Source organism: Emydura macquarii, unplaced genomic scaffold (genome assembly GCF_026122565.2).
Source record: "Emydura macquarii macquarii isolate MOO-44397 ecotype Brisbane River unplaced genomic scaffold, CSIRO-AGI_Emac_v2 contig_3570, whole genome shotgun sequence".
Taxonomy (NCBI): domain Eukaryota; kingdom Metazoa; phylum Chordata; order Testudines; family Chelidae; genus Emydura; species Emydura macquarii.
Window position 1 is genome coordinate 72,692 of NW_027133707.1, and position 14,997 is coordinate 87,688.

Below are 14,997 nucleotides of genomic sequence, written 5' to 3' on the forward strand. Positions count from 1 at the left end.
AAAGGGTGTGTGTGCCTGCAGTACTACAGACTTATCCTGCTGGAGTCAGCCTCAGATTAGGTACCTCACCCCAGCCTAATCCGAGAGGGTGCGGACACACCAAAGAAGAGCAATCCAGTTCCATTAATGACCTGTGTCCACACTGGCCCTGCAGCCAGTCGCAGGAGAGGTAACCCAGTGGCTTGTGCATGTTACAAGTCCTCCTCTTAGATTCACAGATTCCAGGTCGAGAAGGGACCATTCTGATCATGTAGTCTGACTTTGTGTGACACAGAATTTACTCAGGATGTGAGTGTGTTTTTATGTGGCAAAGCAATGAGTATGGAAGGAAGTAATGATGATCAGTGTTCGGATTTCATTTCTAAAGCTGTTATAAATCATGCTGATTATATTTGATTAGGCAGTTATCTAATTCGTTCTTTTTACTCGCTGCTAATGCAGAAATTAAAGCTGGCAGGGTTTGAAAGACACACCTGGAAACTAATCTAAACTAAAATTCATGAAGAATAAAATAAAAACAATCAAATTCCCCGAATCCTTGTGATAAACTGCAGAAAGAGAGTGTGCAGATGCACATTCTTTTCATCTGTTTAAGGAAACTTTTTAGTTAGCAAAATAAATAAATAAATCCAATACAAACGCAAAGCTGAGCTGTGATAGATACATGTAGATTAGTTGTTCAGCACCACAGGAGAGGGTAATTTAGGGAGCTGACAGAGAGGGAGAATGGCACCACAGCTAATATCAAGTATTCAAAAATCATGAGTCTGGTCTGATATATGAGAATATAAAAAATGATGATATATTTTGTCTTCATTTGCATCTGCTTTTTGAACCTTTGCGTTGCATTTGGGATGTGTTTTCAAACTTCTCTTTGCTATCATGAAGGCTAGAAACTTTTTAAAATTTACAAATGCAAGTTGAGGCGCTTGTGAAATCACATGCCTCCAGGAGCTGGAGCTTTAAGAAAACACCAGATATTATGAGAGTTAGCAACACTGGAATAGCATTGCAGTTGAGGCCCTGAGAGGCCACCTGGGATTAATTCCCAGCTCAGGCAGACTCCTTGGGCAAGTCACTCAGGCTGAGTTTTTTAAAGCTGTATAAGGCATTTGGACACCAAATTCTCATTGCAACTAATCTTTGGCAGTTTTGAAGATCTCAGCCTGAATCTCTCTGTACTTCAGTCCCCATCTGTAAAGAGAGATGATAACACTTCCTTTCTCCTACTTTTTGCCATTCATTTCTATTCAGACCGAAAGCTTTTCAACCCAGACTTTCTCGTATTCTATTCCATATAGGTGCATTATACCAGGCTTGTCACCATCGTATATGAGCATCTTCCAGTGGTGCATTAAGCAACGTAACTGTACATCTGTCACATGATGTTTCCCAGAGTGAATCCTCAATTAATCCCCAGAGGGAGACGTGTATGGAATGGAATGACTCTCTCTCTCTCTCTCTCTCTCTCTCTCTCTCTCTGGTAGGGGTCTTTTATTATTATTATTTGTTCAATCAAACTACCTTTTTCTGCAGAGAAGGCAAGGCCAAGGAAGTTCTGAAGTAATGCCTACATTATTATTTGTTCAATTTTTCTGCAGAGAAGGCTTTGCACTTGAAACACAAAGTGGTGAAATTTGTTATGGTCGTCCGTTCTCTTGGGGGAGTTCATTCCACAACCTCGGACCACCCCTGGAGAAAGTTCTGTTCCCTGCACAGACAAGCTTTGCTTGTGTTGTCGAGCGTTCCACTGTGCCAGAGGAGCGAAGTTACCAACCACGGTCTTCGTCACAGAGCTTTAGATGCTCTTTTAGGTATCCTGGGCCCAGGTCATGGAGTGTCTTGAAGATAAGGACTGAGACCTTAAACCTGACACTAGCTTCTATGGGAACATAGTGTAGGGAACAGAGGACAGGTGTGATGATGTGCTACAGCATTTTGTACTAGTTGGAGTGTCCGAAGTGCTGAAGGTTTCATGGCCTGCTTTATTGCATTCCTGTGTCCAGCCAAGAAGTGATGAAGGCATGGAGTCAAATTAAGTAAAAATCTTAAATGAACCAAACTGTGCTGTAGAATCTCTATAGATAGTAATTCCATGCTTGAATAATAAGAATATAGCAGTAGGGATCTACTACCGACCACCTGACAAGTTTGGTGATAGTGACTGTGAAATGCTCAGGGAGATTAGAAAGGCTATAAAAATAAAAAACTCAGTGATAATGGGGGATTTCAACTCTCCCCATATTGACTGGGTGCATGTCACATCAGGACTGGATGCAGAGATAAAGTTTCTTTACACCTTCAATGACTGTTTCTTGGAGCAGCTAGCCCTGGAACCCACAAGAGGAGAGGCAATTCTTGATTTAGTTCTAAGTGGAGCACAGTATCTGGTCCAAGAGGTGAATATAGCTGAACCGTTTGGTAATAGTGACCAAAACATAATAAAATTTAACATCCTTGGGAGGGGGAGTGGAACACCAAAGCCGTTCACCATGGTAGCATTTAATTTCAGCAAGGGAAACTACACAGATATGAGGAAGTTAGTTGAACAGAAAGTAAAAGGTACAGTGCAAATGTGAAATCCCTGCCAGCTGCATGGAAACTTTTTAAAGACACCATAACAGATGCTCAATTTAAATGTATACCCCAAATTAAAAAAATTGTGAGAGAACCAAAAAAGTGCCATCATTGCTAAACAGCAAAATAAAAGAAGCAGTTAGAGACAAAAAGGCATCCTTTAAAAAGTGGAAGTTAAATCCTATTGAGGAAAATAGAAAGGAGCATAAACTCTGGCAAGTGAAGTGTCACAACATAATTAGGAAGGCCAAAAAAGAATTTGAAGAACAGCTAGCCAAAGACACAAAAAGTAACGGCAAAAATGTTTTAAACTATATCAGAAGCAGGAAGCCTGGTAAAGAATCAGTGGGGCCACTGGGAGATCGAGATGCTAAAGGAGCACTCAAGGCGATAAGACTATTGCAGAAAAATTAAATGAATCCTTTGCATCAGTCTTCATGGCTGAGGGTGTGAGGGAGATTCCCAAACCTGAGCCATTCTTTTTAGGTGACAAATCTGAGGAACTGGCCCAGACTGAGCAGTCAGAGGAGGAGGTTTTGGAACAAATTGTTAAATTAAACAGTAATAAGTCACCAAGAACAGATGGTATCACCAAGAGTTCTGAAGGAACTCAAATGTGAAATTGCAGAACTACTAAGTGTGGTATGTAACCTATCATTAAATCAGCTTCTGTACCAGATGACTGAAGGATAGCTAATGTGACGCCAATTTTTTAAAAAGGTTCCAGAGGTGACCCCAGTAACTATAGGCCAGTAAGCCTAATTTCAGTACTGGGCCAATTGGTTGAAACTATAGTAAAGAACAGAATATTAGATACATAGATGAACACAATTTGTTGGAAAAAGTCAACATGGTTTTTGTTAAGGGAAATCATGCCTTACCAATCTACTAGAATTTTTTGAGGGAGTCCACAAGTATGTGGACAAGAGTGATCCAATGGATATAGTGTACTTAGATTTTCAGAAAGCCTTTGACAAGGTCACTCACCAAAGGCTCTTAGGAAAACTAAGTAGTTGTGGGTTAAGAGGGAAGGTCCTCTCATGGATCAGTAACTTGTTAAAAGATAGGAAACAAAAGATAGGAATAAATGTTCAATTCACAGAGCAAGAGGTAAATAATGGTGTCCCCCGGGGTCTGTACTGGGACCAAAACTGTTCAACATATTTATAAATGATCTGGAAAAAGAAGTAAACAGTGAGGTGGCAAAATTTGCAGATGATACAAGAACTACTCAATATAGGTAAGTCCAAAGCAGACTGCGAGGAGTTACAAAGGGATCTCACAAAACTGGGTGACTGGGCAACAAAATGGCAGATGAAATTCAATGTTGATAAATGCAAAGTAATGCACATTGGAAAACATAATCCCAACTGTACATATAAAATGATGGGGTCTAAATTAGCTGTTACCACTCAAGAAAGATATCTTGGAGTCATTGTAGATAGTTCTCTGTGTAGCCTATAGAACTAGCCTGCTTGCTTGCATAATATAGAGATATATATCTTTTCTTATAGATTTAAGTATGATTATAATAGAGTTATAAATTTATATATATTTTGCTGTAATGTACCTTACAGGCCACATCCTGTATGACAGCTACATAATTATTATACACATATTCAGGAACTAGTGTTGAAAGTTTTGACGTATAGGAAAAACAAGACACATATGGTCATGTTTTTGCATAGATGATTTAGTAGTTAGCAGACGTACAGGGGAACTTTGACCTACACACGTGTTGAAAGTAATGATGTCAGGCCCAAACTAGTACACCACAAAACCCACAAAGATGAAGTCATGGAATCTTTGAAATGGGAAGTAAAAATGTCATGGATATCCTTAATATTCATGAACCTGCCGGCCTATAGAGTATGCATACCCCAATAATTTGGCGGTGGAAAATCCAAATATGGACTTAGAAGGAGGACCCATATTCTTGGGGTATAAGAAGGGGAAGATCGTGCTATTTGGGACAATCGTCATCTACTCCTGCTTGAAGTTTCTTTAGTTTGTGTTAAGATTTTCCTTCTTCATTTTATAATCTTATTTGTAGTCTTAGTTTATAGTTCTTAGCTCTCTAGCAGTGCTTATTCCATCCTTCTACTCAAGAGTTGAGGAATCAAACATCTCTCTCAACCAGGGCATAAGTGCATTAATCCAAAGCATATCATAGAAATATATATATTATGTGAGTCTTTAAAATTAGGATTGTATTATCCATTATCCATTTGATTGTTCATTTTCTCTATATCAGTTATTTGTCTATCATTTTATGTTATCTTAATAAAACTTATAAAATTATACAAATATGGTTATCACTAAGAAACTTCCTGTTGTACTCCCCGGGGTCCCTATATAAATTCTTCTGGAGCCTGATTCTGGGACAAGAACCTTCTAATCCAAGCAACTGGCAAACCTATAGCCCTATTAAATAACTAATACACTGAAAATCAGGCTACATCTGAAAACATCCACTCAATATGGAGTGGCAGTCAAAAAAGCTAACCAAATGTTGGAAATCATGAGGAAAAGGATAGATAATAAGACAAAAAATATCATATTGCCTCTATATAAATCCATGGTACACCCACATCTTGAATACTGCATACAGCTGTGGTTGCCCCATCTCAAAAAAGATAATTGGAAAAGGTACAGGAAATGGCAACAACAATGACTGGGGCATGGAACAATTTCCATATAAGGAGAGATGAATAAGACTGGGACTTTTCAGCTTGGGAAAGAGATAACTAAGGGGAGGGGATATGATAGAGGTCTATAAAATCATGACTAGTGAGGAGAAAGTAAATAGGGAAGTGTTATTTACTCCTCAAAACACAAGAACTATGGGTCAACAAATGCAATTAATAGACAGCAGGTTTAAAACAAGCAAAAAGTAGTTGCTTGCCAGAGGATGTTGTGAAGACCCAGACTATAATAGGGTTCAAAAAAGAACTAGATTAGTTCATGGAACATAGGTCCATCAATGGCTATTAACCAGGATGGGCAGGGATGCAAAGCCATGCTCTGAAGTGTTGCTAGCCTGTTTGCCAGAAGCTGGGAATGGGTGATAGGGGATGGATCATTTGATAATGACCTGTTCTGTTCATTCCCTCTTTGAAGTACCTGGCATTGGCCACTGTCGGAAGACAGGATACTGGGCTAGATGGACCATTGGTCTGACCCAGTATGGCTGTTCTTATGTTCTTATGAATAACTGTGGCCATGTCTTAGTGTCTATGCAGCACATAGCACAGTCCCAGTCTCTACCAGGACTGTAATGCAAATAACAGTGATGGATTTTTACCCATAAATGGATCAGTGTCTTCTCATGCCATCTGTACTGAACCTCAGGTCATTTATTAGGGAGTCTTGTAACCTATGTCCATCTCTAGTGTGATTGTGCTAATGAGGATGCCTCTTTAATCTGAAAAGGTGCCGAGTGGGAAGATAGAAATGCATTAGCACCTGCCAAGAAGAAGAGGAAGTTGGACAAGTATGGAGCATTCAAGTTGGAGGAGCAAAAGTTTCTGAAAACTTGTAAGTATGAAAAACTGCCAGCCCCTGCTGACACTGGGAGCTGTGCCTGCAATACTCAGGGCTTTGGGGAGAGGGCAAAACTGGACCCAGCCCTGGCTGTGGTGGAGGCACAGAAGCCATTTTCCCTCCCCAGGGGTAGAGTGCCAGGCTGCACAGCCCATATTCATGTGGCTGCTCTGTGGCGCTTGCAGCAGGGGGCATCAGGGCCGCGGCATTCCATCGAAGGTGTGATGCTTCTCGGGTCACCCAGGGCTGTAAGCTGGGCGTTGGCCCTGGAATACAACCAGCCTGTCAGCTGCTCAAGCACCCGCCTCTGGGCTACACCAGTCTGCCCTGCCCTGCAGACTGACCATATACGCATGCCAGCCCCCGAGTGCCTTCAAAGTGTCCCCACTCTGGTATCCAGCCCCTGGTCACTGGACCCCCACAGAAATCCCAGATCCTCTGTTCCCAGCCCAGTTTTACCTTAACCCAGCTCTGCATCTCCTCACACAGCACTTCAGTTCAGTCCTAGCAAAACAAAAGGGAATTAGTTTAAGAAAGCCTGGCGATTCCACTGGAAACAAGTGTGAGGGATGGAAACAAATGGTGACATAAAACAAAGTCGTAAGACACGAACTAGGGCCCGTAGTCAGTTGTTGGCTGCGTGTGTGTGTTCTTTGTGCGACATTGGCTCTGCGCAGATAGCCAGCCCAGCAAACCTTGCTCGAACTGCCCAAAGAGACGACAGATCCCTTTCATTAACAAAGGCACATTGGCAGATTAATTATCGACGAAGCAGAATCCTAGTATCCCATAGACTCAACAGGACCACTGACACACGTATGCCCATAGCAATGGACCAGCTCAGTGAATGACAGGACTTTCCATTCCCCCCTCGGCCGGACAAAGACATCCCCTTTGAGATTCCTCTTTTATACATCGGTACAAATAAATAATGTATTGCCCCTCTGATGTGGTTAGTGACCACCTTGTACCTGTCAATTTGATCAAAACATCTCTATCCATCCCCCTGTCATCCTGACCTTATCTTTAAGAGAGGTCAGTGTGTCCTTGTGTCACCTTCAGGGAGTGTGTTCACACCATAGCAATATATCGGAGTGCTCTGGTACCACCCTTCTGGAACGTGTTTCTGTGAATACTTAGTGCCCAGAAGTGCTTGTGTTTTTTGCAACACCAGCCCTGTTCATGCATTGGGTAGTGAATCTGACAGCAGGCATCTGCTTCGTAACAGGGCAGGGCCTGACTTTTGCTAACTCTTCTTTGTATTAGCAGGGCTTGACTTGAGTTCAGCCTTAGGCCTCATACCAAGCCTCATGTCTCAGGCTCTCTTTGTACTACAGGGCCTGCACTTATTAATAGCTGCCACTTTCCTAGCCCCAAAGTTCAGCCTTTCGCAGTGCTTGCTAGTCCCAGGTAGCCAGGACCAAGTCTTCCATGACCCACCCCCACTCATCCTGTGACCTACGGAATCAGTCCTTTGTCTTTATCCACAGGCCGGGCCATCCCATCACTGCCCTAATGTTCCTTTTTACTGCCAAGCGGTTTCAAGGTTTATAGTTTGTCTTTGATGATTTTCCATTGACTTTTCTGAGTTTGGGGCAAGGTAGACAATTAAGCAACGCATTACATAATTGGCTAGCCTGGGAAAGGTGACAGCTCCCTCCTGCTTGACTGGGCCATCGCTGAGACACATGGTTCATTTTCACTCCAAGACCCAAGGGCACCAATGTTCAATAGACTGACATTATTCATTAAATATCACTCGAACACATCATCTCAATATGATGATAAGTATCGATAAGTTACAAACGTCCAGTAGAGATCTCACATGTTACCATTTGTGATAAATACCATGAAAATGGGGTATTAGATGCAGTGAGTTGTCAGGTCTGAGACAAGAGTTACTTGTAAAGAACAGCGAATCCTTTGCCAATTGGCCCCAGTGGGCCTCACTCTTAAAGCTCACCTGAAATACCCTCTAGCACATTAGTTCTCAACCTATTTACCATTGTGGGCCACATACGCAGCTCTCTATTTGTTATGTGGGCCACATCCACACAATATATATACTGCCTGTATGGCCCTGAGGATCTCGTATGGGCCACAGCTGTGCGCTGGTTGGGCCTCAAGCAGTCTGCAGGCGGCAGGTTGAGAACTACTGCACTAGCAGAACAGCACCCGCTAGCACCATGCTGGGCTCAGGGGGATGAAGAGCCATCTACTGAATCACCACTGCCATCTCACCCTGGGTTTTCCCGGGAGGTCTCCCCTTCTTGCTCTGAGTTGGCACAATGCAGCTTAGCTGGTGAGAGCTGACTCTAACCCTCGCATGTAATTGTATCCTCCTTCCAGATGAATCTATGAAATCTATGGAATCCAGTATCTGGAAAGTTGTGAACATTATGTATGAGACGCTGACCACCTCTCTGCTCCAGGAAAATATGTCGGACAAGATTAAATATCTCACGTGAGTCTGCAGCCCAGTTTCTCCCTTAAAGTCTAATGATTTAGACACCACAGCCTGTGCTCACACAGGCCTCTGCTTACCTGCTCTATGGACAGACCCACCTCACAATGTGCAGATCTAGGTCTGAACTCCTCGTGCATTTGCAGGGTTTGGGTGCAGACCTGTCTCTCAATAGCACCATAGCAAATGACACACAGACTGGATCACGGTCCCTCTTCAAGAAGGACAGGCAGGGGTGAAAGGGTGGAGGAGTTGCACTGTATGTAAGAGAGCACTATGATTGCTCTGAGCTCCAGTATGAAACTGCAGATAAGCCAGTTGAGAGTCTCTGGGTTAAGCTTAGAAGCAAGAACAATAAGGGTGATGTCGTGGTGGGTGTCTGTTATAGACCACCAGACCAGGAGGATGAGGTAGATGAAGCTTTCTTCAGTCAGCTAGGGAAAGTTTCCAGTTCACAGGACCTGGTTCTCATGGGGGACTTCAATCACCCTGACATCTGTTGGAAGAGCAATACAGCAGAGCACAGACAATCCAGGAAGTTTTTGGAGAGTACTGCGGACAACTTCCTGGTGCAAGTGTTGGAGCAACCAGCTAGGGGCCGTGTTTCTCTTGACCTGCTGCCCACAAAGAGGGAAGATTTGGTAGGGGAATTAGAAGTGGGTGGTAACATAGGCAGCAGTGACCATGAGATGGTCGAGTTCAGGATCCTGACAAAAGGAAGGAAGGAGAACAGCAGGATATGGACCATGGACTTCAGAAAAGCAGACTTTGACTCTCTCACGGAGCTGATGGGCAGGATGCCCTGGGAGGCTAATATGAGGGGGAAAGGAACCCAAGAGAGATGATTGTATTTAAAGAAACCTTATTGAGGGCGCAGGAAGAAACCATCCCAATATGCAGAAAGAATAGCACATATGGTAGGCGTCCAGCTTGGCTTAACAAAGAAGTCTTTGGTGAGCTTAAACGCAAAAAAGAAGCTTACAAGAAGTGGCAGCTTGGTCAGATGACTAGGGAGGATTATAAAAATACTGCTCGAACATGGAGGAATGAAATCAGGAAGGCCAAAGCGCAATTGGAGTTGCAGCTAGCAAGGGACGTGAAGGGGAACAAGAAGGGTTTCTACAGGCATGTTGCCAACAAGAGGAAGATTAGGGAAAGTGTGGACCCCTTACAGAAAGGGGAAGGCAACCTAGTGACAGAGGATGTGGAGAAAGCTGAGGTACTCAATGCCTTTTTTGCCTCTGTCTTCACACACAAGTTCAACTCCCAGACTACTGCAGTAGGCAGCACAGAATGGGGAGGAGGCGAACATCCCTAAGTGCTGAAGGCACAGGGTCAGGACTATTTTGAAAGATTGGACATACACAAGTCCATGGGGCCAGATGCAGTGCTGCTGAGGGAGTTGGCTGATGTGATTTCACAGCCATTGGCTGTTATCTTTGAAAGCTTGTGGCAACTGAGGGAGGTCTCTGATGATTGGAAAAAGGCAAATATAGTGCCCATCTTGAAGAAAGAGGATCCAGGGAACTACAGACCGGTCAGCCTGACCTCAATCCCTGGAAAAATCATGGAGCAGGTCCTTAAATAATCCATTTTAAAGCACTGGGAAGAGAGGAAGGTGATCAGGAACAGTCAGCATGGATTCACCAAGGGCAAGTCATGCCTGACCAACCTGATTGCCTTCTATGAAGAGGTGACTGGCTCTGTGGATGTGGGAAAGCGGTGGACGTCATATACCTTGAATTTAGCAAAGCTTTTGATACTGTCTCTCACAGTATTCTTATCAGCAAGTTAAAGAAGTATGGGTTGGATGAATGGACTATAAAATGGATAGAGAACTGGCTAGAGCATAGGGCTCAACGAGTAGTGATCAATGGCTCCATGTCTAGCTGGCAACCGGTCAAAAGTGGAGTTACCCAGGGGTCGGTCCTGGGGCCGGTTTTGTTCAACATCTTCATTAATGATCTGGAGAATGGGGTAGATTGCACCCTCAGCAAGTTTGCAGATGACACTAAGCTAGGGGGAGTGGTAGATACCCTGGAAGGTAGGGATAGGATACAGAAGGACCTAAACAAACTGGAGGATTGGGCCAAAAGAAATCTGATGAGGTTCAGCAAGGACAAGTGCAGAGTCCTTCACTTAGGATGGAAGAATCCCATGCACAGCTATAGACTGGGGACTGACGAGCTGGGCAGCAGCTCTGCAGAAAAGGACCTGGGGGTAACAGTGGATAAGAAGCTGGATATGAGTCAGCAGTGTGCCCTGGTTGCCAAGAAGGCTAATAGCATATTGGGCTGCATTAGTAGGAGCACTGCCAGCAGATCACGAGAAGTGATTATTCCCCTCTATACAGCACTGGTGAGGCTGCATCTGGAGTATTGTGTCCAGTTTTGGGCCCCTCACTACAAAAAGGATGTGGAGAAGTTCGAGAAAGTCCAGCGGAGGGCAACAAAGATGATTAGGGGGCTGGAGCACAAGACTTATGAGGAGAGGCTAAGAGAACTGGGCTTGTTTAGTCTGCAGAAGAGAAGAATGAGGGGGCATTTGATAGCAGCCTTTAACTACCTGAAAGGGGGTTCCAGGGAGGATGGGGCTAGGCTGTTCTCGGTGGTGGCAGATGACAGAACTAGGAGCAATGGTCTCAAGTTGCAGTGGGGGAGGTCTGGGTTGGATAGTAGGAAAAAGTTTTTCCCTAGGAGGGTGGTGAAGCACTGGAATGGGTTACCTAGGGAGGTGGTGAAATCTCCATCTTTAGAGACTTTTAACATGCGGCTTGACAAAGCCCTGACTGGGATGATTTAGCTGAGGTTAGTCCTACTTTGAGCAGGTGGTTGGACTAGATACCTCCTGAGGTCCCTTCCAACTCTATGATTCTATGATTCTACCCTATGATTCTACATGGAATAGAATATGAGAAAGTCTAGGTCAAAAAGCTTTAAGTCTGAATAGAAATGAATGGGAAAAAGTAGGAGAAAGGAAGTGTTATCATCTCTCTTGACAGATGGGGACTGAAGTAGAGAGAGATTCAGGCTGAGATCTTAAAAAATGCCAAACTTTAATTGCAATGAGAATTGGGTGTCCTAATGCCTTATGCAGCTTTATAAACCTCAGCCTGAGTGACTTGCCCAAGGAGTCTGCCTGAGCTGGGAATTAGTCCCAGGTGGCCTCTCAGGGCCTCAAGTGCAACGCTATTCCAATGTTGCTGACTCTCATAATATCTAGTGTTTTTCTTAAAGCTCCAGCTCCTGGAGGCATGTGATTTCACAAGCGCCTCAACTTCCATTTGTTAATTTAAAATTAAGGGTTGGACTAGATACCTTCTGAGATCCCTGTCATGCGGGCTGGCTTGAGGGGGGGCCAGTTAGTATATTGTGTGACATCAGCATGGCAGAATCATAATAATCCATGTGGGATAGGCCATGTCAGGTGTGGTTAGGGAGGTTATGATATGCTAAGTAAGATAATAATACTTGTATTCATGTGTAATATGTGAAATGGAAGTTATAGATGTATTTGAGATGTCTGTGTTTCAATTGTGCTGCCTGGGCAACACCCCAGATAGGAAGGCTGCAGAACAATGGCCAGCGTAATGGCCCATTAAGGCCTTCCTAGGTGCGAGGGGCCCAGAGAGAGAAGCCAGCATCACCACTGAGTCACCAGAACCTGCTGACGTGACTGGACCCCAGGCATACCTGAAGAGTCACCAGGATTGGCCCATGTGACTCTGGACTCCATTTTGGGTCTTGTGACTGTCCGCAGGCCGCATGGCCAGGGGAGGGTGTTTATGAGATCAAACCACAGGATCCATCTTTGTCTATGATCCTGTCCAGCTGCAGACACACACCTGCCTCTGGACCAATTCATCTTGCAACTGAACCGAAGGACTTAGACCCATCCAGGTATTGGATGTGAACCAGAGGGAACTATACAAGCCTGTAAATCCACATCTCTTCCAGAAACCTGATGTAAATGGACTTTTAATCATTTGCATATCTGTGATTTACTTTAACCCTTTAACATTTCTCTCATGGTTTATTTTTTCTTTTTACAATAAACCTTTAGTTTAGATACTAAAGGATTGGCTGGCAGCGTGGTATTTTAGGTAAGATCCAAACTCATATTGATCTGGTGCTGTGGCTGACCCTTTGGGTCGGAGGGAACCTTTTTAGTAAAGAGCAGAGAGTTCTAGTAACTGGTCTCTTCACTGGACCTGGTGCTGATTTGGGAGCCTGGAGCTGAAATGCAATAAAAGGGGCTGTGGGCATTTGTGGACTGGCTTCTTGATAACCAGTGTGGGGAAATCAGAAGTAGTTCGTGGCTGGTTGGGAAGCCGGGCTTCAGTGCCACCCACCAGCGTGGGGAGAATCTGCTCTCCTTTTGCAGCCTGCCCTGACCTTGGCATTATCAGTTGGTTACCTTGGGCACCGGTCGTATCACAGTCCCTTCCAACTCTAATCTTCTATGATTCTATGATTCCCGCTAGCCCAGTGTCCTGTCTTTGACAGAGGCAGCACCAGCTGATTCAGAGGAAAGTATAAGGACCCTGCAGTTATGGGATATCCCTGATGCACGGCCCGTTCATTCCCCCAGCTGTGTACAGCTGCTGGAGTAGATAACACCACTGCAGGTATCTTCTCAACACAGGTCTCTGCGCAGGGCTCCAAGAAAAAATTGCAGCCGGGGGGACATCCCCAATGGTGCAAGTTCTATAGACTCTTGCTGCTCAGGAACCAAGGAGGAGCAGAGAGCTGGTGTGATGGCACAAGACCTTTGCACAGGCTGATGTGGGCTTACACAGCTCCCTGGGGATGCTCCCAGTTTGAGATCAGGCCCCACTGCCTTTTCCAGCCAGGGTGAACCCTGCCCCCTGAACAGGATGATGTGGGGAGATCAAGGCCATTAGGGGTACGTCTGCAATGTAGTAAACCTGACCCATGCCTAGAGACTAGGGGTTTCCAAGCCTGCGCTTGTGAGTCCACATGATGTTGTAAACCCGGGCTTACGATGGTCGGACCCAGGACTCACAACCATTACACAGATCTGAGTCAGACTGGGAGGTGGTGCGTCAGTGCAAAGATGCCCCCGCACCGGCCAAACGGGGGAGGGAGCCATGACTCTGGCTCACTCAGCTCAGCGGGGCTGTCAGTCCACTCCTGGTGTGCAGGAACCTGGAACCCCTCTCTGTTCTCAGGTCTGTCGGGGAGCTGACAGGGAAATCCAGGTCCACCCGGTCCTCTGGGTTCCAGCTCAGAGCCCTCCAGCTAGACAAGGAGAGTCAGGGTTTGCTGACTTGGACAGAGCCCTGAGATCCTTCCTTCCTACCTTCCCTTGGGCGTCTGTAGCTCATCACTCTGTTGGCCGGCTGCCCCTTTCTGGGGTGGTGTCCCTGGACAGCTCTGGAGCAGTCTGATGACGGGAGTTCCTTTCTCCAACATGCTCACTCTGCTGGTCTGCCAAGCAGCAGTAGCTGGCAGTGCCTGGATTAACCCTTTGTTTATTGGGCTAGCGTGGGGTACACACACCCATGACACCGACTTTCTGCTTCTGGGGGTGTAACCCAGGGTTCCTCACACCCTCGCCAGCTGTAGCCGCTCTCGGCCTTGGTTCATGGCGTATGATGCTAACACTTGTCTGTCCATCCCGCCAAACCTTCACGATGGCGGAGCCTGATTCAGTGTTCATTGAAATCAGCTGGGGAGGGAGAAGGGGGGATTTTTGCATTGACTGCAATGGGGCTCTGTTTGTGAGGAAAGGAGCTGCCTGGCCCTTCCCAATACATGAGTCCGTCTAACCCTTCCTCCCTTTCCCCTCCTCCTCAGGGACCATCTCCGCCCCTTGAAGACCAAGTTTTCCTTGGACCCCATTTACATCGGGCTCTTTGGCAGTACTGGGGCCGGAAAGAGCTCGCTGTTGAATGCCATCGTCGATCAGCAATTCTTCCTGCCAGTGTCAGGGCGTGAAACCTGCACCTCATGCATAGTGCAAGTCAGCAACCGGGGTGAAAACTACGAGGCAAAAATTCACCTTCTCTCACTAGAGGCAAGGCTGATTCCTCTGCACAGCACGGGGCATGGGGTGGATGTGTTCTTTAGGAGAGTAACCTGGCTGCTCGGTGTGTAGCCCTGCCCCCTTCACAGTGAATCTCTGTCTTATGGAGAGGGCGGCTGGCTGCCTGGCCCACATGGCCCCTGCTGGCTGCTTCTCACATTGAGGCTCATTCCTGCCTGATGATGGCTGTGGGCTCCAGGAGGGAAGTCATGTGCTCTAAGGACAGGGCTGGGGCTGGTTCTCTGCTGCTTAGGAGGCCCAGAGTGGACAGGAGGAAGCAACAGCACTTCCCTCCCTGCTTTGCTTGCAGTTGGCCAGAGGGGATTCCCGCTGCTGGAACCACAGCTGGGTTGTCTGCTGCACAA

The 14,997-nt window shown here is 45.6% G+C and overlaps 1 protein-coding gene across 1 annotated transcript in view; it reads left to right on the plus strand.

Moving 5' to 3' along the window:
• The first annotated feature begins 6,017 nt into the window (after positions 1 to 6,017).
• The window catches only part of LOC137145551 (nuclear GTPase SLIP-GC-like), a 39,999-nt gene continuing 31,019 nt past the window's right edge, over positions 6,018 to 14,997 (plus strand). Inside the window, exons 1-3 of the mRNA XM_067536402.1 lie at positions 6,018 to 6,114; positions 8,470 to 8,584; positions 14,404 to 14,623. Coding sequence (XP_067392503.1) covers positions 8,478 to 8,584; positions 14,404 to 14,623 — 327 coding nt within the window. The 5' untranslated portion in view covers positions 6,018 to 6,114; positions 8,470 to 8,477. The remainder of the gene's footprint in view (positions 6,115 to 8,469; positions 8,585 to 14,403; positions 14,624 to 14,997) is intronic.